Below are 26633 nucleotides of genomic sequence, written 5' to 3'. Positions count from 1 at the left end.
TTATCCTACGAGCGATCGAGCTCTTACATAACTTTGGACGTCAACGCAAATGTTAAATTAAAAATAGATTAAAAATAACACTGTTATTTTGAATTAAATATCGATGATTTTCGAATGCGATAGAGACAATTCTTATCACTCTTGAGTTTGATTCTTCAGCTATACCAAATTTGCATAATATGCACATAGTTAATTAAAACCAGAAATCCGAATAGCAAAAACAATACAGATTATTTCCTCAGTATTCGTTTAGTGGATGCTACTTTCACAGTTGCATTTTCATTTAGAAGTGCCTTGGTGTGCCATAGGTCGCAGTACGTCATTCGTGAATGACTGGCTATACAGCTATATAAGAAATTCGTGTACACTTTGCAACACAGTAGCTGCCCGTATTACGGATTCTGTATTAGAAAGCAAGCCACAACATCGAATTTTTTTTACAGACCATAATCGACACATCTTAAGCGTATAACGGCGAACAAAACTCTGTTCGTTATAATAGATCTGTTTTTTTTTATTCCTGCACTAGAACTTTTTTCTCACTTTAGCCAAATATCAAACATATACCTATCACTTTGAGTTCCAAAAATGTACACAACTAGTCCAGTTATAAAAAACAGACCTTATAATGCTTTTGCAAATCATGATTACAGTCTCACGATCTCATTTTTCCCTTTTTTTTTTTACTATAGAAAACGCGTGTATACAAAAACGCATAAACTGATCTCAAATTGTCAGCTTTACATTCTTTCCTAGCAGTAACTTCACATTCTTCCCCAGCAGTGAAGCGATATTGCTGAATAATCTTTCCCTGAATTGATTTATACATAGAAAATAGATCATATAGAGAGAAAGAAGTGTATATAAAATCTAGTCGTATCTTGGGATTACTTAAGCATTTAAAGTTAAAACATGATTTGTATTATTATGTTGTACCTTTAACCATCCAACCATCACTTAATTACAAATATGCCACACTTCTACTAATTAATTATTTAGGTGATTATTCCACAATAAACTTCAAGAAGCGAGTAATACATGTAAAGGGAAATTATAAAAAAAAAGAGACTTTACAATGAGCATAAGTGTGCAATATACAGTTTGTCGAAAAGTAATGTGTTTTTCAAACTATTAATAAAATTTCATTGATGGGGATGTTTTCTCCGTCTTCTTATTGGTCTTATTCACATCTGTCCCTGCCCATAATTGCTATAAGTAAAATCATATCTCTTTCGACCGTTAACCGAAATCTATACCGTAATAGTACATGTAAAACTGCGAATCACGTTTCGAGGAACGCAGTAATTACAAAGTTTTCGATTGATCGATCAGGCTACGAGAGGAACGGATTAGCCGTAGTTGTATTCGCTGTCCATGGATCCTGTCGAATCTGATTGATTGAAGGACGGGGTGGTGGCGTCACAGTTGCAAATGGATTTGCTGAATATGACATGGTTGCTGTAAAATCGTTCGTTTGTTAGTATAAAATAACTTTTGTTGTTGTTTAGACGAAGATAGCTTTAAACGTTTTTGAATATAGAATGTCCAAGATAAATCAATATCTTGAATAAAAATATAAAAAACATGTTACTTTATGATCTGGAAATAGAAAGAGGCAATTTTATATATAATATACATTACTTATTTTCTATTCTTATTTGATAAGATTGAAAAATATAAAAAATATGTTACTTTATGATCTAGAAAGAGGGAATTTTAGATATAAAATACATTACTTATTTTCTATTTTTATTTGATAAGATTGATTGTTCTTTCAAGATATTGATTTGGACTTTCAATTCTTTAAATTGCCTGATATATAATTTGATATTTGTTGATTCATTCCACATAAACAAATGCATATTACAAGAGAAAAGAAATAAAACTAAGAATATTAAAAAATAATGTCATATTTAGAAAAGACAAGGAAATCTATGTATTCTATCAAAATATTACAAGATATATATTCGAAGAAAGATCCAAATCACAGTACTCTTAAATAAAAAAATAACAATACTCTTGACATAACATATGAAAGACATCATTGTAATAAGCATAATTACACTGCACATAATAGTCACCATGCATTCATGCCATATTTTTAATCATATTATTGATACTCACGAACTTATTTCCAATGAAACGCTATTTTGTAGACATAGAATGTTATAGCGCAAAATATATTTGAATAATTTTCCTGAATTACACTTTATAGATTATCATATAATAGAATATGTATATATATATATTCAAGTAATATATCTCAATGAAAGATATTTCGAATACTGGACTTCTCTTTCTCGATTTATAGTTTATACTATTTAGCTACAAATGAAAACTTACCCGCTGGCGCAGGAGCTGATGGCTTAATTGCCGTAGCGCTGACAAGATTATCTAAATTAACAAGCGCAGAGTTCTCTCCTAAAAAGGATTGTGGTGTTTTTTTCACAGCACCGGTACTGGCAGGAAGAGTTTCAGCCATGCCACCCAAATCGAAAGGATCTCCTCCTGATGATGCCGTACCACCTATTTTAAAATCGTATAACTTTATTACATAATTTCAGCAGATATTTATACTGTATTTTACAGAAAAATTTTGTGTAACTTAAGTACCGTTGTTCACCGTCTGCGGACTCGCTCCAAGTTTTCCTCTGTTAGTAATTACGTCAAATTCATCTAAATCGCTGAGGGGACTCGTTGCAGCGCCGTTGTTTTGAGTAGAAAAATTATTGAAACCTGGCCCGGTTCCGTTGAAACCATTGCTAGTGTTGAAGGTAGTAGCGGCTGAAGATACTGGTGGCAAATTGAAACCTATATTTTGAGACGACGATATCGCGAAGCCGATGTTATGTGTCAAGTTTGAATTGTTGAAAGATGGTGATGAAGATGTTACGGCATCTTGAGCTCCCTGTATCAAGAAAATTTTAGATCGAATATATTATTATAAATATTGTATAATTCGATGAATTTTGCAGGATTAATCTGTTTATTACCTGTTTATTCGTCTCCGATTCGGTAGTGGTAGTAGACGGAACTGGTGACCAAGGGTCGTTGGTACGAGGTGGAGATGCGACTGTAGCAGGAGATGGAGCAGGTGCACGCCATGGATCAATAGTGGCAGCTATAATTAAATTGTAATTTGAGTAATTCTAACAAATGATTATCAAATATTGCAATAAAAGCTTAGGAAATCTTAGAACATTGCTGTCATTAAATATTACAATAAAAACAAAAACTAAACAGTCTCGATAAGGATCCAAATATAGTGCTTTAATAATTGATAAGAAAATGGTGGAAAAATTAACTAATTATACCTGAGGATCCTGAGAATTATCGGAAATCATCAAAGACGTAAGAACATGCAAAAAGAATATATAAATGTAGAGATTAAATAAATATGCAATCACATGTAAAAAGTACGTTACTGCATATACATACATATATATGTGTAATAAAACTCACTTGGTCTTTGTGGAGGAACAGGCGTCCACGGGTCTATCGCGGGTGACGTGGTACTTGCTGTTGGAACACTCCACGGATCGTTCTGTGGCTGTAAAACGAGAATACTATTATTCATCCACCATTTTGTTAATCACTCCAGCAAAACGTTATTTCACGTCTGTACAGAAGAGAGTCCTCTAAAGATACATTTAATGTTCTCTAATATTTATCAGACATACCTTATATACATGAAAATCAGATAAATCCAAGGACTGTGCATCATGCAAAAACGATACAATTTCGTGTTATTATGCAAAGTGTGAAGTGTGAAGTCAATTAGCAAGTACCTGTGGTCTAGGCGGTGGTGCTGTTATCGGGATACCCCAAGGATCAGTTTGTACTGAAGAACCGCTTGCTTCTCCTAAATTTACATCGAGTAAATCCAACATATGACTTTGTTTTTCAGATTGCGGAGCTCTGAAATTCATACACATGGCATTGTCGCGTAAATGCAAGGTCAGATGCTTTTTCTTCCATATCATGTTACTACTAGATTACATTGGATTCCGTTGATTACTTACTTAAAATCCTGTTGACTTTGACTGAGGGCTAACTGCAATCTGACGTCATCGCTGCGTCTTCTTTGTTCTTCTTGTTCTGCTTCTTCTCTAGACATAGCCAAGGCCAGTTGTAGTTGTAATTCTTCTTCTCCTACCGTTTGCGGTCTTGCGGCTTCCAATTCCGCTGGAAAATATATTTATTGTGTTAATTCTTATGTAAAGTAATTAATGTTTGCATCTGATATACACGTGAAAAATAAACGAGATATGATAAGAGAATTTACAAACGTGTAAGAATTGTCTCGTTCTAGTTGAAGTAATCTTGACTTAAAAGATCTTGACCAAAAGAAACTAAAATGTTAACGCTTACATTGTAAAGAGTAACTTACTTGCACGTCTAGCCGATGATTCAGATAAATGACAAGGTTCCCAATCTTGAAACTGAAGCATGATAATAAATTTAGTTTTTGCAATAGCAAGTGGAAGTCAACTGAGCAATGTTACAGGCTGCGTTCGGTTTTGACGCTCACACGCAGTAAGTTATTCTATCTTTATCATTAATTACTTGCAGAAGGAAGATAGAATGAAACTTACAGCGCTTGAGCACCGAACACAAGCGCAGTCTTTAATCAATGATTTAGAACATGCTAAGTACTTACATCACTGCTAACAGGTGACATAGTATCCAGACCGTCACTTCCAAAACCACTAACCGATTGTGCAAATCTCTCTTTTGCCTTCAATGCTCTAGCTCGCTCATTTCTCAATCTCTCGTCATCTTTTAATAAGGCCACTAATTGTTTTGCTTTTTCCCGTACATTAATTCCTTGATCTTTATGCCCATCCATGTATTGAAAATCTATGCAAAATATAACAGGACTGTGTTAAAAAATTTATGGAAATCTCTTTTAATTACAATACACTTCTGAATTTTATTAATATATAGAGTCCGAATTTTTCAATAGTACATTAATATTAAATAAAGTCAATAATGTATCTCATAGATGAATATTTGATCTTATATATTATACATATAAAATAACATTCTAATAAAATTTTACTTTTGTTACCTTTTAAGGTTTGGATGGCAAAAATATTCTCTTTGCACTGTTGCGCTACTTTTTCACTTCCTGTTTTGATAAGATATTCTAAGAGAACTAAGGCTTTGTATACATGTCGCCAATTTTTCCCATGATCATTCAATCTTTTCCATAACATTTGCATAATTTCCGTAAATGCTACAACATTGTATGTCAAGTCGGCAATTTCTGCCATAAGTGTACTACTTGGACCCCAAGGGTCATTGCTAGTAGCTTTTCGTACAGCTTTCTATAAAAAGATAGCAATTATTTAATATTAATATTCAAAATTCTTACATATTTAATTTTTTATTCATTTTTCTCTACATCTAATACAATATTTTAGATTTACTACTTTTTATTATTTTTATATATTAATGGCAAAAAATAACACCAAGCGGTACAAAAAGATTTAACTAATCACCTGAGCATTGCTGTAATTGTGGGCAAGATTCATAATATCTCGCCTAATACCTGCTAGATTCACCTGCATAACGTCTTGCCCTTGCCTTCTCATCTAAAAAAATATCATTGCTATATGTTACTCAATTGTAGTATTATGTATCTTGATTTTGGAGACCCATATTTATTATCGTATTAATTCCAATATAAAAGAAAACAATCATATGTTGATATAAATAATTTTATTTATAGGATTTATATTGTATTATATGAAGATTTTTATATATACATAATCTTTCAAAGACCTATAAATTCTTCAACCTTGATCGTTTAATCTTTAATGTACATAGTCTATAATTACTGTAATATAAAAATAACAGGTCAATTATGACGCAAGTAGCATCTGATAATAAATATGAGTACTTTTTTTTTTACATGAAAGCCATGCAATAAGTATGCATTACTTTAAACATTACAAATTTAGTAATGCAGCATCAAATTTCAATAAAATGTAAATTAATTAACAAGAATTTCAGAACTAAAACCAAGGCATGCACATTAATCAAATTACTTGTACATGCAAATAATAGAAAAAAATATAAGTTGCAGGAAAAGATTATTATTATATACAATATTAAAATAAAAATTGATAAAAACAATTATATATATATATATACACTATATGTTTTTATTATAATTATTATATCAGAAATTCTTCTCTTAAATGTCGTAATAAAATATTAACAATTGCATACATGTAAATAAAATTATATATATACTACTAAGCGAAGAAAATAAAATACAATTTATATTTACCATAATTTTATTTTAAGATTTGTATTATAGCATAATTTACCTGATTAAAAATAAATACTAATAAACAAAACTCTATATGTTAAACCAATAATAGGGATAAAGTAAAGAGTAAATCCGAGAGTCGTCGATAAATAGAATTAAGAAATTAATACATATGAAAAAAATTAGAAATATAATTAAAACATTCAAATTGCATACGTAACATGTTTTTTGATCATCATCGATACGACTAGATTAATATTTCACTTCATCAACTCTCACCACGACTGATTACTATTTGATTCTAATGTGCATTTCATCATCATAAAAAAATAGAACATTTTGAGAAACATATCATGATTGCTGTCTGGATTATCGATTCTGCCAACTTCTTTGATTTATCAATCTTCTGTGTCAGCGAATTTGTTCTCTCAGAGAGAGATATCACTCATCTGATATCGCAACACACGAATACATTTATAATTCTACCATCACTACAATACAATGGAATCTTTTACATCTGAAGAAGGCTCAATCCAGGAGTCGAAACATGCTATGTATGCAGTTTGAATGTTTTAATTATATTTCTAATTTTTTTCATATGTATTAATTTCTTAATTCTATTTATCGACGACACTCTCGGATTTGCTCTTTACTTTATCCTTATTATTAATTATTAAAAATATGTAAAAATATGCTTATGTACTTATACATATGAAAAGTCAATGAATTTTAAGACTAAAGAATAAAACATAAGTATAAAAAGTTATTAAGTTCTAAGAATAAAGAATACCTATAAGTATATATTTTAATATATTAAATAGAAATTTATTTCTTTTTTTTTTTGAGATGTGCCTATATAAATTTATGATTAATCGTCCGTCTTTTTTTTTTCCCTATCTTATCTTTGAGATAAGTATTATTTATAGATATATGGAGTGTAGTATTAAATTTTAATATAAATCAAGTATTCAATCTAAATATTCATACAACAATATTTAATGCAATACTGACTTGCATAATGTACATTTGTCATTATCAGTTTTACTACCTATTATTATCACGTTTGTCTGCTAAGTAAACATTGCAAACTAATAAAGGTGCATCATAACAAAAATTGGAAAATAAAAATAATCTGAAATATATGTATATATACCTATATATATAACACACATAACACAATACTTTTTGTAAAAAATATCAGATTATCTTTACAAAGATTGATAGATACGATTTATTGTGAAACACATAGAAATCTTCTAATAATATGCTTTAACATCAAATATCATGTTATCATGAGTGAGCACAGTTGTTAATTCAGTCGTGAACATTATTGGCATTTACCTTCTGCATCGCCATTCTTGACTAATGAAATATCGCTGGTGTTGTTGATGAAGCTCTAGGTTTTGCCCAGAAATATAGAAAACTTCCGAATACTCCAAATCACAACAAAAGCCTAGACTATCAGATGATACAATAAATAAGTACGAGCAATTTTACATACAAAGTTTATCACACCTTAAATGTATGATTCATCATTCTGCATATGGATGATAATGACACATTAATCCGTTAAATAATGGTATTATGCAAATGAATATTACATGAAATTTTTTTTGAGATATCAACATTATAAACGAATTCTATAAGATTGTGTACACATGAAAAAAAAAAAAAAGATAATAGCGATGCACATACCTATGCCCAATAAGTTTGTAAATTCCTAATATGACAAAAGTTGTACTCTTAGCAATGGCAGTAACAATTAAATAAAAAAAAGAAGTATTGTACTTTGTTTTTAATAGGCACAACTCATATCCCTACAGAACTTTTTTCAAATTATGTATAATAGCGTGATTGATATGTTTTGTAAAAAGTATCGCTATATATGAAAATCTCAGTTCATATTTCTCATTGAGAGAGTATAAAAAACAATTTCACATCTACACACGCATATACAGTCAAATATTGATTTAAATTCGATGTTTACGTTGAGAGACTACACTATCGCTGTTTCAAAAAGATCTTGAAGATCCGTGATATCGCGTTTGATATTACGAAAATTACCAGATACTCATATGCACCTATCCTCACAAGTTATCGACAAGCAAACCACTAAATTGAGAAAAATAAACACCATAGTTTGAGTTCTTAGAAACGTAAGTACGAACTATAGGCAAATTTCTCTATCGTTAAAACTACCCTTTTTACAGATGATAGAGCACATGCAGAAAGCTTGCAGAAAGAAATCACTTACACTGATGGAGGTAAAGATGTGCACCTTTCTTTAATGAATCGTTCTGCTCTTCTGAAAAAAGAAAAAGAAGAGAGCTTTATCATTCGCGGCATGGTTCTGTTGTGTTCTCTGCTTATCTTATCATAGCAATATGATTTTATTCATTGGAGCAATGTTATCAATTTACCTAACTAACATACAAAAAAAATTATATGGATTGTCTTTATATCTAAATATCGCACTTAATAATGCCTTGAGATTTTTAAGTTTGAGGATTCTAGAGAAGAGTTTATCAATGCTGTCTAATCTAAAATATGTTTTTTTGCCTTTTTTTAGGTCTAATCTAAAATATGCTTTTTGCTTCCTGTTTCTTATCTTTCGTTTTTTGCCTTTTTTGTTTTACTTAACATGTTTTACTGACAATCATGCTTCTTGTATCTTTTGAAGTTCGTCAACTTTTTTTCTTTGACGACGAAAATGAAGAAACAACATGATAAGAAAAAAAAACATGACAAAATGTGATAAAAAGTGAGAAACAGGAAGGTAACAAGCACATTGTAAATGAAACTTTCTGAGTTAATGCTCTAAGATCTTCAATACATTCATTACATTTATTCAACAGACGATATCAACATTATTATCTAAATATTCTATCTTTAATAATCACATTAGCCTGCCTGCTCTCACGGCACTAATGTCTTCTTTTTGCTGTTGAGCATGACTATGCAAATATCATCACTCACAACTGCAGTTTACAAAAAGTCAAGAGCATAAACATAGCCAAGTGCGAAGAGCTGGAGGCGTTATCTATCACGCGAAACTACACGAGCTAAGATCCTTTGTGTAAGGCTTCTTTCTGACATATTAACAGTATTATACATATAATTGACCGTGAAAGTATTGATCATTGTCCTCTCTGTCTTGTTGCACCACGCAATTGACGTTTCAATTTCCCGTGTAATAAACTCACATGTGTCAAGCCTGCGAGTTACATCGATAACGAGCGGTAAACAGTCTGCGGCGATCAAGTGTACTTAAGTACTTCAGAAACCTCGCAAAACGATCACGTGGGAATTATCATTTCAAGGCATCGTGTTCGAAAATTGAGACACTCTTGCGCGCGTTTGCGTTATCTCGAGTCCGTTGTCAAGACCCTGGTGAACGCGGCGCTCGCGGAGGTGAGACGACGGGGAGAAGCCAGGCAGGAAATTGTTGCTATTGTACAATTGCTGCTAAATCCAGAGGTCAATTCCACCTTGTCGCGCGCTCCTCCGGGTGAATGTACCACGTCGAGACACCGCGGTCGAGCTCGGCCTCCTCGCTCGCTCACGCGTGCACGCTCGCGTCCGTCGACGGTCAGAATATGAGACGACGCAACGGGGAAGACGAAGAAGAAGAAGACGACGACGACGACGACGACGACGACGACGGACGAAGGAAGCGGAACGGACAGACGCGCGCCGTTCCGCTCCAGCCGTGACTGGCGGAGCGCGCTATCGCGTGTACCCGCCCACCGAGGGATCCTCGTTGCGCGAGTAGACGTATAAGTGTGTGACACGTCGATCTTATGAGGTATTGTCATTACGACGTTACGACCGAGGTCGAGCTTGGGGGAGGCGACGGGCGAGGCTCCCGTTTTCCCGAAGGGTAGACAATCGTCCGCGACCGTCGCGCAAAATATCCGCGAAGCCCCGTTGCGTCCATCCGATTCAACTGAATGACGATGACGAGAACGATGATAACGGTGACGGTGACGATGACGACGATGACAGCAAGGTCATTGCACTTACCTTGTGCGCGCGGATGATATCACTCGAGAATTTGGAAACGCGGAGCTCCCGAGAGCGAGACGGGGAACAGGGAGGCGAAATAATAAGTAAGACACTTATGACAAGTCCATTCACAGGCACTGACGAATTGTACGATTGCGGGGCAAGATGGCGCTCGAAAATATTTCCGCTCCGTTCGCCGCGCCCGCGCACGAACGTCGCATTCGCGATTTCTCTTTTGAATCGTACGTTTCGCAAGGCAGACTCCTTAATTTATTCAGATGCTTTTACAATTGTCCGATATGTCTATTAATTACATAGACTATTTAAGGAATCAACGCTATTGCGTTACTCTATCCTTGTTTTTTAATAAAACAGTAAAGATATAATACATTCACATAAATATAAGATCAGCTGTAACTCTTCAGCTGTAAATTTCTAATTGCTGTTTTCTTACATCTTAGACACAAAAGAAGTCGAAAGTTTTTGTAAATTAACACTTTTTAGTTTCTATATTTTAAATATATACATATTAAATATAACCTTTAATTCAATCTTGTGCTCATTTATTATCTATATAAAATTAGTTATTAAGATACATTATTTTGTTGGGTAAATATTCGAGCGTTATTACTGATTTGTTAATAAAAAAATGTTTTGTTGTACAAATAAATGAAGAGAATATTATTTCTTGATCCTTAAAACGCTTCTCTTTATTTATTATGTTTACAGTAGACTAGATTGATTTTACAAGTAGTTTACATTGCCATCTGATTTCAGCAATTCTATGTACGCTGTTACAAAGTAATCGCAATTACGACACATTCCTTCAATTGTCATTCAATATTATAATCTAGTTAAGGCACATAATAACTTAAAATTGCACTCAGAAGAAATATTCTGAGGGCAACAGTATTTCTCCAGAGATCCAAATTAATGAATATTTATGTAAATCACATAATGGCTCAGAATTTATATTCAAACGCTGTTATTTTATTTGGAGAAATCGAAATTTAAATACTTTTGAATCATTGCATATAAGACATTATTGGCTGATCAATTTTCAATCAACCATTTTAATAAATAAACTTTTGTAAAAGAAACATTAATGAAAACGTATATAACATATATACATATTATATGTATGTATACAAATTATTATTTTAACGCAATTAATTTCCAAAAAAATATTCTACTTGTTATACATATATCTCATATTTTAAAGACATCTAGAAATTACAAGTTCGCAATAGACACAAGTTTGTAGAACCTATAAATATAATTTATATAATAAATATTAATTAATTTTCAAGTAACAATACTAGTAATGGTTTTCTTCATAAAATACAACAGTTTGAAAAAGGTTTTGCTCGTTTGGAAGATATTTATTTTTCTCAATAATATCGAACAAATCACGTTAAAACTATTTTTGCATCGGCACGTCAGAGTTAAGCGAATAAAACTCCACAAAAAAGCAGGTAACTTTGCGACTGTTGTATCATATGAAATCTCTCTTTCTCTCTATGAGAAAATGTGTGCTTAACTTACATTTAAATTCTACATCTTTGTATTACAATTTTAAGACTTAAAATAAAAAGTTTAGCTCCACATGAACATAAATATAAGTGCATCAACAAATGCATCATAGCACATTTCTTATAGCGTTTTCTCTTGGCTGCACCAGTGTAGGGTGATTGCACCAGTTTACCTTTTTTTCTTTTCCCTTCTCCTGGAGAGAAAAGGAAGAAAGATGAACTAGTGCAAAAGTTCAGCAATAAAGAACAGACTTACTGTCTGAGTGTTGCACTGGTGTAGCCAAGAAAAAACGCTATTAATCCAAAAGAATATATTACAAAAAATTAACTATCTATAAATGGAATAACATTTTAATAAACATTTGGTTTCAGCAATGTATAATCATTTGCATAATACTTTCGTTCACTTTGCTGATATATAATATTCTATAAATAATATTTATAACTAAATTACTTAAATATTAACAGCAATAGATATTTGTCAATTAAGCTTCAAATAATTATTCTACTTAAAATTTACCGAATTCCAAATAAGATATAATTTATAAGAATATATGATTCAGTTTTGAAAATTCTATTATACGTATGTTATATATGTATATATAACAATACTAAAACTTGTTTAAAAACTTATAAAAGATAACTATTTCTTAAATAAGAAATTTTTGATTGGTTTGTTGTTTTATCCGTTTATGACAAACAAAATTTAATATTATAAATATACAACAGTTCAGTTGTCCTACGATAATCAATAACTTATACATACTGATGAAATCACGTTCATTTCAAGTAAACGAATTGTCCCTAATGATGATATTCCGTAGTTGGAGTCACATTGATCATATCGGCGGTGCTAAAAAAAGATATTTGTATGTGATGACTGCGAAAGAAAATTTGTACACAATATTTTGGTTTGCTAATAAAATAAAACCCAACAATAATATAAAAGCACAAGGGAAATCAAAATGCTTCGAAATGTAATGATACGTGTAAATTAGAAATATACGCATTAGAGTTTAAACAAATGCTTTTTTTCAGGACATGCGACATGCTTTTTATATTTTATAATATGCATATATATTAAATTTGAATCGAATTTAGTTCGCGTTTTTTACAGACAAAGAATTTTTGTAATAATTTTGTCGGTTTTTTTGAGGATATTGAAAGTATTTCTTGTTTAATTTTGTGCTAATACACAAAAACACAAACAAGTGCATGTACTTCTGAATTCGATTTAAAAAATGTGCGTACAACTAAATGTATTTTAGACGAAAAAACACAAAACAAGTACATAATAAAATTACTAAGACAAGTTCATTGCAACTTCTCAATTTCACATATGTATCATTACTATTAAACAATTATAATACATGGAATTACTTTGTTCTATTATTGCTCATTATTTATATAATTATATTACACTTTATATAAATAATAAAACAATATAGTGTTGTTTTTCAATTAAAATTATTCCTATCTGCCATTTAATATGAAAAAAAAACGCATTTTAGTAGTATTTTAAAAACAAATACCCAATTTTTCTGAAAAATATAGCAAAAAATGCACACACATTCTGGCAAAGCATACAATACACGAAATATGACTAGTCGAGCTAATAATTAATTTTTTTTACAGTAAAATATTAAACAAATATTTACAAATTTCTTAGTACTCTGTACGAAATTATAACAAGAAACATTGCTCGATTGATCATATTTTATCAAGACAACCTTTACATGTCAATTATTAAGGCTAGACATAACACAATATCACAAACACTTACAAGACATACATGGGTGCCCTAAGAATAATTTCTTGTAGTCGTCTTTACATTAGTTTGCTGTATAACATATATCAAATATTATATTATCAACTCATGTTATGAAAAAAATGAAGTATGTGTCTCTGTGTTGATCTAACTTGAGAGATAGTTTACTATGTAAATCACAAGTGATTATATTGAATTAAAACATGTTAAATTGTGCATGTTTAATATTGCACGAAAATTTAAATACACTGTGAACATTGAAGAATATTAACATATATCTTATTGTTAGTTTTTTTTGACCATGTTCAGTAATTTGTGTAGATGTTCCTTCACTGCATAAAGGGTGTTATTAAATCAGATGTCTTATATGTTGTTTTTATAGATTGTAGATGGGCAAGTGAAAGGGATATATAATATATGAATATATTTAGTTACCTCTTAGAACATTTAATATGTATAATAAGTAATGCTACACCGAGCAGTAAGCACAAACTCCCTACAACAATGTAAGCAATGCCAAGGAAGGGATTCTTTCCTCCCAAAAGTGAAGTTGTGCTTAAAATCATCTTTTTCTTTCCATTGAAGGAAGATACCGAAAATGCTGAAAAGAATATTTAAAACATTACCTAATTTCTCTCATTATGTTTAAATAAAATATATACAATCTTCAATTCTTCATTTTATGATTACTACACAAGTAGCATTATATATTTATTATTTTAATTATTAGATTATTCTTACGATTCAATTTGCTTAGATTACTTACAATAAACAACTTTGAGAGTGTAGTTTCCTGGAACTAGACCGTTCTTAAAGCCATCTTGAGAATGATCAATCCTACGATAAAGTTTTCTGAAAGTGGGTAATGCGGCAGTTCTCATCCATACAATTAAATCCTCGTTTTGAAAGCCGTTGTTTTCTTCATTGGTGGGATCCAAATCATAAATGTGTTTAGTCCAGTTCTTAGGCTTGGCAAAGTTCTTAAATGCTTCTTTCAGATCGCCTCGTGGATTTCTGAACTTGATATTTTTATCGGATGGCCAAGCTATGCCAGTTTTTAATAATGGTACCTGTCCACCATGTTTTGCAGAATATAGCGTCAACTCATCGCTAAAAAGTGAATTTGCAATGGCACCACATGGAGCAATGGGCATATCTAAATCTTTATCACGGGCAAATGGTTCACAGTCACCTGAAACACTTTCAAGCAACTGTCCTAATAGTTGATTGTCATCTCGAGATTTTACATATCTACGATGATTTTGATAGAAGTTTGTCAGGCCATAATACATGTAAACTTTGCCAACAAATTCTGAAGTTAGCTCAAAATTTATTTCGCATGTGCACGTGCAATTATTACATTCTGTAATTACATCTGCACACTTCTTAGGCAATCCATCATCTCTAGTTATATTAGTGGAGTTGCAGTTAGTGTAATCTATAATATGTTCCTTGACTTCATCAGAAAAATAAAGCAATCCTATGCCAACTGGTATAAATGCAACTCCTATCACAAAGAACGTTGGTAAAACTGTACCAGCTGTGAGTATTGGTTGCCAGGCTGGTAATCGCTGTTGCTTAAATGCACTATCTGCGTACAGTCAAATTAAATAATATCTCTATTACAAATATATCAAAAAATATATAATATCAATAACATTTGTTATATATTGAACAATTTTTTGTTTCTTCCTTTGACCGTTTTCTTTGACATTATATATTACAGTAATTTCTCTAAAAGGGTAACGAGATTGTTTGGAACAAAGATGTTTAACATGATCTTACATAGATACATTCTTACGTTATCTATAACATATTGTTTCATATTGTTTTATATTTAAATTTGTTTGACATATGTTTGTTGTCTCATCTATTTTGTCTCAACAAAAACTAATGTATTTTGTAAATAAAATAATATGCACAGGACTACCTATTTTCATAAATATTAGTTCATAACGATTGATATCTGATCTTTGTGCAATTGATTCTAATTCTCGGTTTCAAACATGTACAAAAAATCAGTCGAGTTTTACTTAATTTTAGCAAAAATAATTAATTTAAATTAAAAATGGTTTGCAACATGTTATTTAAATAATTCGGGAAAATATATATAATTGTACAATAATTTCAATAATTTTGTACAAAATTAATTCGGTATTGTCAATCAATAGTTGAGCAAATTGTCGTTGAAGACTTATCAGTAAAAAAAACTAGTCGATCGTTCAATTTCAAGATTATTTACTTTTCATTTTTTAACTCTTTAATGGTAATTGAAATGCTCACCCGATGGTTTTTTCGATTTAGGCACCGCATCAACTTCGCTGATGGACGTCATGATCTAGTTTAGCAATACGACGAACACTTAAATCTCGGTATTTTCAATAACCTAATACGTATCAAAATGACAGAAAACTGAAAACACGTCATCCGTCATTTGCTGCGAAATTGTGCATCCATTTATTCACGACCGTTTTCATTGAACGAAAATATAAAGACTGGTCTACATGTAGAATCTTAAGCTTGCGGCACACGGTGCTTGTTTTCCTGCTGGATTGCTAGCTAGATCAGATTCTTGCGATCGGATTGGCTGCGGTGCTGAAAGTGCCAATATCGCGGCCAATTCGATGGCAAGAATCTGATCTAGCTAGCAATCCAGCAGGAAAACAAGCACCGTGTGCCGCTGGCTTTAAAGTCTGAAGTGCGGCTTGATTGATCAATTCGAAGAAAGAACTTCATTAATTGACCAATCTCAAGATACTTCGAAATATTTGTAGCGTCCAATAGCCAGGCATATTTAACGCATGCGTTAAAAAATTGATCGATGGGCTTGGGTTCTAAAACGTAACTACCATAGTCAAAACCCTAATGGGCCTTCTACAATAAAGGTTGGATTATACTGGCCGTAATCTGTTAACTTATGCTGTAATCTGTAAAAATTGACCAATTATAATCGATTATTCCCCTCTCATTCGACTGTGATTGGTCAATTTTTACAGATTATGGCATAAGTTAACAGTTTACGGTCAGTATAAATCAACCTTAAGCCGTAAGTCACAAATCATAAAGCTAGAAATGGACCAATCACAGTCGTCAATTTTTAGTTTCTTACTTCCGATTTATGACTTATGACTTATTGTAGAAGGCCCATACAGTTTACAATAATCGTAAGGTCTTAAGCAAATCGGCCAATCACAGTTTAGCGTATTAAAATGTGAGATTGTAATTTTGATTGTGATTGGTCGATTTGCTTAAGACCTTACGATACTATTAAAATTTTTGTACATGTGATGGCTTAATAAGGCTGCGCAGAATAAAAGGAACAGGGAACAGAAAATAAGAATTTCAACCTATCAGAAATCATGTACTATGGAATACACACTGTTTATTCCACAGTATATGATTTCTGATAGGTTGAAATTCTTATTCTCTGTTCCTTTTATTCTGCGTAGCCTCCCTTAGGGTGATCGTGACACAAGCTGCAGTTTTTATCTTCCTGCCGGCTACCATTGGTCATCTTCAGCAGACTCATGGTATCAACTGTTAAGATTGATTTATACTGGCCGTAAACTGTTAACTTATGCCGTAATCTGTAAAAATTGACCAATCACAGTCGAATGAGAGGGGAATAATCGATTATAATTGGTCAATTTTTACAGATTACAGCATAAGTTAACAGATTACGGCCAGTATAATCCAACCTTTACGGAGCGGATCCGTGAGCGCTCGCTGCTATTGATATATTCTTTTAGATCATCCAATAGCAGCGTATCTACGCTCCGCAACAGTTGAGTCTGCTGAACGCAACCATTGTTAAAGCCGTAGCACAGACTCTTGTATAACGCATAATGCATAGCGCATAAGAAAATCAACCAATCAGAGTCCTTCTTTATCTCTCACTTCACGGAAGAGAAGCATTTTGATTGGTTGATTCTCTTATGCGTCATGCAAAAGTGTGTGCTGCGGCCTTTACGGAGTTTTATGTGTGAAAGCCTGCAGGACAAGAACAAAAAATAATTCCATGAGCATTGTGAGCATTAAGTGGAACATAGCTTCTGAATTTAGCTTCTCCACGTACTTTTGTTTTGAGTTTTGGCTGAAGGCAGCTAAAGGTCACTGATACTGATAGTCACTGAGTAGCAAAATATATTTTGTGATAGGAAGGAAAGTGAAGTGAAGTGAAGGAAGGAAAATCAGAGAGAGAGGATTATTTATTTTTCGATCGTTGAAGGATGATTAGTATCACCTCACCAAATTTTTTATACGTATTTTTTCAATATGTTAAAGCATAAATTACCGAAAGATTGGATTACTGTCAATTCTAAAAGTCATCCGGACAGAGTATATTACTTCAATGTGAAAACAAAACAATCTTCGTGGGTTCAACCACCATTGGATGAGATCAAGGTATTTTTCTCTCCATAATTTATTTTTCTACTGTAAAATATATTAAAATGCCTTTCTATGCAGGTATTTGAAAATCTTATTCAATTCTCAATGTTAAAAAGTTTATTTTTGAATTTATATTGCATATAAAAATCTATAATTTATGTAACATCTATAGAGTTTTCATATGCAATATTTTTCGAGGATAAAGCCCTAGACATTGGCTTAATTTACACTTTAGGACGCTACTTGTACAATAGGTGTTTGTTTAACCTTATAAATTAAACAAGAATATCTATCAAATAGCTAATGATCTAAATGATATAAACTAGCATCAAATCGAATTATACTGATCAGTATTTCATGAAATGGTACCTTCAAATTTCTCTTTTGTATGTCTTCATTCTAATCTTTAAAAGTCTTTGTCTTATTATATTTATTACATCTAAAATTTAATATATTTAAAATTGTTTTATAGTCTCCTTCAGTAACTATGCATCACAGAAAGGAACGTCGCAGTACAATAACATCTAACTATAATGCTAAAGTAAAGGAAGCATCTAATCAACATACACATGATAAAATTATAGAGACTCCACAAATGAAGGCTGTTAGAGAGAAAGCTCTGCAACGATTAAATGCTAAAAATAAATCTCCCTTTTTATCACAAGCTTTATGTACAAAGACAATAGAAAATAAAATAAAGCCCTTTCCAAGAAATTCTCCTTCAGAGTTAAAGGATGATAGATCAGCGACCTCTTGGAATAAAAACTATAATAAAGAAACATCACAAACACGGATTCGGGAAAAATTCGAGCAAAGAAATTCAAACACATTTAGTCCAAATAAATCATCAAGAAAAGATGTTATGATTAAAAAACAAAGTTGGAATACTGCAAATGAGAAGTCAACGAAAACATGTGAAATAAAAAATAAAAATATAGGAAATCAAAAAATTATTACTCAAAATAAACACGTTATTGAGCAGCATAAGAAGAATCAAAATGTTCAGGAATCATGTAATCGCAATTCAAGTAAATGCAATTATATAAATTATTTATTTAATTATTATGTCATCATTATAGAGAAGTAAAGTTAATTTTGTGTCTAGGACAAAATGAAAAATCGTTCTTAAAGAAAAACATTGCGCAAGAACGTATGCAAAGATTAAGAACAAATTTGAATAAGGAAAAAATTAGAGAAATGTATAATGCTGATTTAATTAATAAGTCCCCAAAGTTGAACAAAAGTTTATCTAATTCCAGTAAGTATTTGTAACACATATATATATTTTTTATACTCTTTTAGTAAAATTTTAAAATATTTGTTTTTTTATATTTTCTAGTACACTACTCAACAAAATTAAAGCATTATCTGTTCCACCCTGTGTGCAAAAATAAATAATAAATTTCAAAATAAAATAACTATGTTAAAAATCATTAAGTATTGAGATGTTTACCTATTTTTGCAGGATGGAACAAATGATGCTTTAATTTTGTTGAGTGTATTTTTATATTACTTTATATTTACAGACAGCTTAGGATCAAGTGTTTATAAAAATGTTGATGTACGACTTAAGAGATTACACAACAGAGTCTTAAAAGATGCAGTATGTGAAAGAAATATTAATACATTAAAAAGTGATAAGTCACAAACTCAACAAAGCAACAGATCAAATAAGATCGAAAACATGACAAAGGATAAATTAATAGAACAGGGTGAGCAAGAAGTTTTATACGAAGAAATGGATTGGGAACCAATGAAAGATGAAGAAATTACTCTTCAGGTATGATCAATATAATTGAAACATTATATTAAACAATCGTAATAATTTATACTATGAATTATAATATGAATATATTTTGCCAGTATAATTATATTATATATTATCTTGTTCAATACTATTTTTGTTTTATGTAAAAGTTACTATAAAAATATATTTTCCAAAATATTGTACTTTCATACTTTTCTTAGTATAGGTGGAAGTTGTCAGAACACAACTTTGTAGAGAAAATCGTATGGATGAGATAAATTGTATATCTGGAAATGCTGCAGAATTGACGCAATCTAATAACGCAGAATTGCATGACTCACTCTACATCGTTATCGATACAAATGTATTTTTATTAAATCTTGAAATTGTTGAAGAAGCGAAAGATGCAGCATTTAAGAATTATCCACGTCCTTTTATTGTAATTCCATGGACTGTGATATGTGTAAGTATAAGTACGGTATAATAAAAATTTTGTCACCCTTTAAAAATTTTAACATACATATTTTTTTCTGTATAATTTTTACAACAGGAATTAGATTACTTCAAGCATAATGAAGCTAATGAACTATCAGTAAAGGCCAGGAAAGCTATATCTTTTATCCATAAGCAGTTTTCCTCTAAACATCCACGATTCATAGGACAAACACGAGAACAAGCAATAAAAAATAAAGAAGATTTTTCTCTTAATTGTCCAGATGACGAGATTCTTCAGTGTTGCTTACAAATTTCTCAATTACAAAAATCAGTGGCAAGTTATATTTCATATTATTTAATATACTTGCACATATAAACGAATAACTATATTTATTCTTATTTTATTCATGCAGACTTTATTATCTTATGATAAAAATCTCTGTAATAAAGCGATGATATATAATATAATGGCATTGGGGCGTCATGATTCACTCAAAAAAATAGATGATCTTAATACGAATAATGCAGTAGTCAACCGTTTGAATAATCTTGATGAAAAATCTATTTTCGCTGAAGAATCACGTTTAACGGATGATATTTTTGAGGATATAAAATTGATTATGAAAAACTTTTTGTCAACGGTATGTATTGGATCATGAATCAGTTTTTATGTCTATTATCGAATATATTAAACCAATATTTTCATTTCAGATTATTACAAAACAAATGTCAGAAATTTTTGGAGAAACGGAGTGGAAGATATATGTCATTATAAAACCACCGTGGTCTATAGTAACTGCATTAAAGTGTGCTTTAAAGCACTGGATCGCCGCTATTAGCGATTCGTTTCAAAGACGTGCTGAACCTGTTCTTAAGGAATTACTCAATGCTTTTGAACATATGCCAGGTATATTTATATACATGTAATCTATTAAAATTACATTTTGTAAATGAGTTTAATATTTTATAAATATCTTGATATTTTTTTTAGTTGGTGGAAAATTGCGAGATGTGGAACACATTATAGAAAAGAGCAGTGATTTAGTACAAATGGTTAACGCAGATAAGCACTGTGATCTCCTGACACAAACATTTAATGCTATTACCGTAATATTTTTTATGTGTTCGAATATATTTTGTTATTATAAGACAGAGTTTAAACAATTCATATTTTTAGGAACTCAAAAACAAGTATAGAAAATATTTCGATAATATTGAGCTGAAAAAATTGCACGACAAAATAGGCGTCGTGAAAAATGGTGAAGAACAAGAAATGAGAGCAGAAAAAGTATTTCAATGTTTCCAGCACATTTATAATTTCGCGCGTGAACTATGGTAAGTATCTCTTTGCATATGTGCGTGTATGTGTATGTGCGTAATATATATATATATTATATATATATATATATATTACTAAAAAGAAAACAGTATTCTTATTAATGTTATATGTTGCGTTCAAATTATATACTAATACACTACAACAATGAATGTAACGATATTATATTAATATAGAATTAATTACTTATACACTATAGATTTCTTATATATATTAATAATTTCTATTCAAAAAGATCGTATTCACGATTGAAACATCTATCTCTTAATTAATACAGAAAATTTCAACATATATACATTTAGTGCCAGCTCTCAATGGCATTTTTCTTATATAATATGATGATATATATTAATAATACGATTGTGATATATATTGAGAATACTATTATTTTTTTTTGTAATTATTTTATTTTTATTCCACAATAGTGGTTTGGCATGCAGTAATGCAGGAATGGCATATTCCTTTGCCTTTGAATCTGCAAATCCACCATTACCACAAGCATGCGTACAACGTTTGCAGTCAGAAATTACCAAAAAAGTGATTGATCTGACACAAAATCTAAATAAGTAAGTTATTTTTTAATAGTGTTGATCTATTTTTACTGATAATATGTAATTTCATGTCATGTTATTTTGTATTATATTACGTATATATTGTATTATATTACGTCGGTATAATATATTTATGTGTACCGTTTTTTGTAATCAGGTTACTGATGCAAGCAGAAAATTCTATAACACATCAAACATTGCTTAACTTAGAGCACAATTTAAATACATTTTTACCTGACGTAAGAGAGAGAATAATATTTGATGTGACATCTTTGGATATATATTGTTGTGTTCAGTTAAAAGAAGAAATATTAAAGACTGGTTTAAGACAGCTACAAGAATTAACTTCGCATTTTTGTGCTCTAGCTGCTCATATATAGTTGTATGTATTTTGTAATTTATTATTTTTAATTATATTTAAACAAAATTATCACTGTAAAAATAATCTTTTATTTATAACGGTGGCTGTGATATCGATGGTATCAATGAAAATTATTTTAGCTTTTAGATTTTAAATTTGAAAATTATTTCTTAGTTATTGCATTGTATATGTCGTAGGAAAATAGTAATTTTAGGAAAATAGCTTTTGACCAGGCAAATATTATCTGCCTGGTCAAATAGTTTTCGCCCGTTTCAAATGCTACTTTCTCAGTTAAATGCTATTTTCATAGGCAAATATCATTTGCCTGAACGCTTTTTAGGAAATACATTTTATAAAGCAGAAATACAATATAGTGTGAAACAACTTCGGTTCACAAAAGTATTTTTTGATGAAAAATTGTCGAAAATATTTTTTTTATTGTGTGCCTTTTTTAATTAATAGCGTTTTCCACTGGGAAAACTGGTGCAGCACTAGCGCCGTGCTACCCAATCAGCATACCATATTCAAAAAGTATTTTTTAAATATGGTATGCTGATTGGGTAGCACGGCGCTAGTGCTGCACCAGTTTTCCCAGTGGAAAACGCTATAAGATTCCCAAAATTATGCTTCTTGATCAAACTGATGTATATCCATTTAAACACGAAATATCCTATATTCGTTCAAAGCAAGATCTTAGTGCTTAAATATTTCTTGTATGAATTTATATATAATCCGATTTTGTATATTGCGCATCGAAATATTTTTCAGTTTTTAAACACATGTGTAGAACTGGAGTAGTACTATCACTTTATTAAATTGACAAGCAATTTAATAATTTTTAATATTAATAAACTTCTGGTAAGAATATTCTTTATTCGATGTAACTATATAAGTATCCTGAAGTTAAAATTTCTAAAATATAAATAATCTATTATAGAATTATAACAAGATAATTAACTAAAATATACTAAAAACTAAAAAAAATTTTAAGAACACTTGCTATAGATGTATTATCAATGTGAACTTATGGAGATAAAATGAAAAAAAATACCAGATATACGAGCCTAATCAATCCAGTTGCTAGTAAACTTTATTATTGCTCTTAAACATATATATTAGTTGATCAAAAAAATTACAAAACAAATACTAAAGTGCATTATGCATGCTTTGCTGAATACCATTTGCCTAACAGCGGTTCAGTCAAATGTTATTTGCCTAGGAAAATAGTATTTAACTAGGAAAATAACATTTGATATCGGTGAAAGCCATTTGATCAGGCAGGTAACATTTGCCTAGTCAAAAGTCATTCTCTTAAAATTACTATTTGCCTACAACATCTATACCAGAAGTGTACAATTTTTAGAAAAAAATAATGTTTTTTGTACCTGTGTACGTCATGTATTAATATATTTAATACAAGTAAATCTCTTGAAAATGTATCGTTTGTGTGTGCATATTATATAATATTTTATATGTGTATACGTGTGTGTGTGTGTGTGTGTGTACATATAACGTTTTTCATTGATGCTTTTTGGTATTTTTTTGTGGCTTTACAAAAATTATGAAAAATTTATTTTATTTTTCTTCTGAATTGTATACAAGTTAATATTATTTTTTATACAGAGAACGAATGACGATAAATATTGTGAAATGTAATACGATTGTGCAATAAATATAAAATGAACAATATTCCTTAGCACAATTAATATATTTAATTTTTATAAAGACTCGCGAATCCTTCAGCAGGGGGTTGAAGCCAGTTTTCCTTCGAATACGATACATTTTTCGTCTCAATCACATGAAAAGTGTAAGCATGTCTCGATGTTTCACTCTTATTTGGATAAGAAAAATGAACCACTTGACCATGAAGAAGAATGCAAGTTCCTTTGCGTACTGGTACTGGTCTGAAATTACTTAATTGATAGCAGGGCGCTGGTCTGTCAAAAATTAGTAATTCTTGAGAATTTGAATCTTTGTTTCTCATATAACGTCTATGTACTCCACTTTGATGTGAACCCGGAGCGATCCATAGACATCCGTTCTCTAATGTTGCATCTTCCAATGCAATCCAAAAACCCAAGAGTTTCATTGGCTCAACATATAAATATGATGCGTCCTGATGCATCGTAACTGTAAGAAAATAATTATTGCGTTCAATAATGTTGTAGTTATTTATATTAATATAATATATTTGTATTATATGACATGCTTCATGTGTGTTTTACATGTTATACTATATATAATATAACTCAAGAATGTGTAACTAAATAATTATTTAATTACCCTCCGAGCCTATTCCAGGATTTTTGTAAATGTACATCGATTGACATACCACCGGTTCCTCAAAGCTTAAATGAAAAACAACTTCTTTGATTCTTTCATCAAACGTGTACTTTCTGAATGTAGGGTGTAACCAATGAAGAGCATGACCTATCTGAAAATTATAAAGCCATAAAATAATTTAAATTATTTTAAAGTACGTCTATGAGAATTGATTAAATTAGAGGAACAACTTGTTTTAAAATAATTTACTTTGTTTAACGACACTCTTGGATGAACCTTCAATTTTCCGTCTTCTTCCAGAGCTTCAGACTCGAAAAAAAAACTTATTTTATTAGCGCTATCCAAAAAATACTTATCCTTATTCTGAAACATACAAGATCATATAATCATTACTTTCGTGATATTATAATATTATTTATAGTTTCAATTAGATAACATTCACAGAAGATTACGTTTCAAAATTATCAAAAATATAATTTTGTTTTATAAAATTTAGTTATATATAGTATATTTATTTTCTCTGATAAAAGTCTTCAAATATTCAAATATATAGGAATGTTATACAATCATCTTCGGTCGAGTTTGAATCACCAAATAGTACTAAATATTATGCTTTACGTTTTTAAGTATTTTATATTCACAATCGATCATATTTATATTACCTGTTGTAATTGTATCGTATTGAATACTTTTCGTTCTGACTCGGGTGGCAACTTATTTGTAAATTCTTCTCCGCAAGCTCTCAATTCTTCGATTTCTTCCGTTTGAAATAAATCTTCCAAAATGACGTAACCATCTTTCTGAAACTTAATTTAATTACACATAAAATTAATATAATAAACTATACTTTGATATTATATATATATATATATATATATATATATATATATATATAAAGTTAATAAAATAAGATCACAAATGTAGAAAAAGATAATACGCTTTTCTTTATGTATATAAAAAAAATGTTCACAAAATATTAATATCTTGTAGAGCAGAAAAATTATATCACAGAGATATTATAGTCTAAAAATATCGCAATGTCTATAGAATAACCACATATATAATATTTTCAGAATATTTCTGCTGTATGGAGGTGGGAAGAAATATCCAAAAAATCCAGAATGATTTACGCTTTCTTTACTTTGTTTTTGTGACATTATTGACGTCATGATTATCGTAAAATTAAGGTAAATCGTTAAATGAATAACGAATCGCTCATTCGATTTATTGCCGGAATAAGATAGAGCATAACCGCTAGTTCAAAGTTCAAAGAAATTTTGTTTCCGGTCATCTGATCATCTGACCGATCCGTCGTAGCTTCGTCTCACCGTGATGTTTTGAGTGATAGACTTTATAAATAGTCTACGACCGATAAAGACACCTAAAAATAACCACGGACATTGCCTGCTTCAAAGAGCAAACAAATACCTCGAATTTGTTCTATGTTTTTCTATGAACGTCCATTGTAATTCGTGCTTCGCCCATTGTAATTAGTGAATCGATTACGCAATCAGATTGCGATGTGCATACAATTCGTTAAGAAAGAAAATTGTTTTGTTACTGGTCGTTAAATAGTCCGATATATATATATATTAGGTATATTAGAAATTGTAAATTAATCGTCGTAAAAAAGAAAAAACAGAAAAAAAGTGTGTGTGTGTGTGCGCGTGTGCGTGCGTGCGTGTGCGTGCGTGCGTGTGTGTGTGTGTGTGTGTGTGTGTGTGTGTGTGTGTGTGTGTGTTAATCGAATAAATTTATGAAAACGATTTTGCTTTTGTGTTAATTATTACTATTTTTAATTGCTTTGTTTTCTGGTTTTGGTACACTGCAAATCTAAGTGTGTAAAAAGTAGCTACAATAATATGTGTGTAACTTTTATTTTTTTCGCGTAAAAATAACATACTGCATAAAAAATTAATTTACACATTTAAACGTATAATATAAGT

At 30.7% G+C, this 26633-nt stretch overlaps 4 protein-coding genes across 9 annotated transcripts in view; 1 reads left to right on the top strand and 3 right to left on the bottom strand.

Annotated features, from left to right (window-relative positions):
- Nucleotides 1-1093: 1093 nt before the first annotated feature.
- Nucleotides 1094-10413, bottom strand: lqf (epsin homolog lqf). 5 transcript variants are annotated; one of them, XM_018538599.1, is made up of 16 exons: nt 10304-10413; nt 8535-8585; nt 7622-7738; nt 5505-5597; nt 5072-5330; nt 4661-4860; nt 4391-4442; nt 4023-4185; nt 3789-3918; nt 3463-3550; nt 3315-3323; nt 2994-3121; nt 2614-2908; nt 2344-2526; nt 2125-2145; nt 1404-1458 (listed from the first exon to the last, which is right to left on the bottom strand). In XM_018538599.1, the coding sequence occupies exons 3-15, from the start codon at nt 7634-7636 to the stop codon at nt 2129-2131; spliced, it is 1632 nt and encodes a 543-aa protein (XP_018394101.1). In that variant the 5' UTR covers nt 7637-7738; nt 8535-8585; nt 10304-10413; the 3' UTR covers nt 1404-1458; nt 2125-2128. The 5 variants fall into 5 exon arrangements, with proteins under 5 accessions (XP_018394097.1, XP_018394098.1, XP_018394099.1 ...); XM_018538595.1 differs by lacking the exon at nt 2125-2145 and having other exon boundaries at nt 1094-1458; XM_018538596.1 differs by lacking the exons at nt 2125-2145; nt 10304-10413 and adding an exon at nt 9484-9914 and having other exon boundaries at nt 1094-1458.
- Nucleotides 10414-12495: 2082 nt separating this feature from the next.
- Nucleotides 12496-16019, bottom strand: CDC50 (cell cycle control protein 50A). 2 transcript variants are annotated; one of them, XM_018538478.1, is made up of 5 exons: nt 15869-16019; nt 14352-15176; nt 14021-14186; nt 13601-13657; nt 12593-12670 (listed from the first exon to the last, which is right to left on the bottom strand). In XM_018538478.1, the coding sequence occupies exons 1-4, from the start codon at nt 15918-15920 to the stop codon at nt 13645-13647; spliced, it is 1056 nt and encodes a 351-aa protein (XP_018393980.1). In that variant the 5' UTR covers nt 15921-16019; the 3' UTR covers nt 12593-12670; nt 13601-13644. The 2 variants fall into 2 exon arrangements, with proteins under 2 accessions (XP_018393979.1, XP_018393980.1); XM_018538477.1 differs by lacking the exon at nt 13601-13657 and having other exon boundaries at nt 12496-12670.
- Nucleotides 16020-17629: 1610 nt separating this feature from the next.
- Swt1 (Swt1 RNA endoribonuclease) lies at nt 17630-22423 on the top strand. The gene is made up of 12 exons (XM_018538183.1): nt 17630-17989; nt 18447-19002; nt 19080-19232; nt 19501-19754; nt 19948-20184; nt 20272-20490; nt 20570-20797; nt 20868-21063; nt 21148-21263; nt 21334-21491; nt 21918-22058; nt 22201-22423. The coding sequence occupies exons 1-12, from the start codon at nt 17861-17863 to the stop codon at nt 22421-22423; spliced, it is 2610 nt and encodes an 869-aa protein (XP_018393685.1). The 5' UTR covers nt 17630-17860.
- Nucleotides 22424-23858: 1435 nt separating this feature from the next.
- The window catches only part of Phyhd1 (Phytanoyl-CoA dioxygenase domain containing 1), a 140927-nt gene continuing 138152 nt past the window's right edge, over nt 23859-26633 (bottom strand). Inside the window, exons 3-6 of the mRNA XM_018538554.1 lie at nt 25350-25493; nt 24937-25050; nt 24688-24838; nt 23859-24534 (exon numbers count right to left, since the gene is read on the bottom strand). Of these exons, the coding sequence (XP_018394056.1) occupies nt 24116-24534; nt 24688-24838; nt 24937-25050; nt 25350-25493 (828 nt within the window). The 3' untranslated portion in view covers nt 23859-24115. The remainder of the gene's footprint in view (nt 24535-24687; nt 24839-24936; nt 25051-25349; nt 25494-26633) is intronic.

The sequence above is a fragment of the Cyphomyrmex costatus genome, unplaced genomic scaffold, assembly GCF_001594065.2.
Source record: "Cyphomyrmex costatus isolate MS0001 unplaced genomic scaffold, Ccosl1.0 scaffold193, whole genome shotgun sequence".
NCBI classification, from domain to species: domain Eukaryota; kingdom Metazoa; phylum Arthropoda; class Insecta; order Hymenoptera; family Formicidae; genus Cyphomyrmex; species Cyphomyrmex costatus.
This window is presented reverse-complemented; position numbering and strand designations above follow the sequence as displayed.

Bases quoted from the DNA above. Each gene is read 5' to 3' on its own strand.
- lqf (XM_018538595.1), bottom strand. The intron at 4,861-5,071 runs GTAACAAAAGTA...TATTTTGCATAG, and splicing joins TGCCATCCAAACCTTAAAAG to ATTTTCAATACATGGATGGG. The intron at 4,186-4,390 runs GTAAGTTACTCT...TATATTTTCCAG, and splicing joins ATCATCGGCTAGACGTGCAA to CGGAATTGGAAGCCGCAAGA.
- CDC50 (XM_018538477.1), bottom strand. From the start codon at position 15,920: ATGACGTCCATCAGCGAAGTTGATGCGGTGCCTAAATCGAAAAAACCA. The intron at 15,177-15,868 runs GTGAGCATTTCA...GACTGTACGCAG, and splicing joins TAAATCGAAAAAACCATCGG to ATAGTGCATTTAAGCAACAG. The intron at 12,671-14,020 runs GTAACTAAATAT...ATCTTTTTTTAG, and splicing joins CATATTAAATGTTCTAAGAG to CACCGCCGATATGATCAATG.
- Swt1 (XM_018538183.1), top strand. From the start codon at position 17,861: ATGTTAAAGCATAAATTACCGAAAGATTGGATTACTGTCAATTCTAAA. The intron at 19,755-19,947 runs GTATGATCAATA...TTCTTAGTATAG, and splicing joins ATGAAGAAATTACTCTTCAG to GTGGAAGTTGTCAGAACACA. The intron at 21,264-21,333 runs GTAATATTTTTT...TCATATTTTTAG, and splicing joins AAACATTTAATGCTATTACC to GAACTCAAAAACAAGTATAG.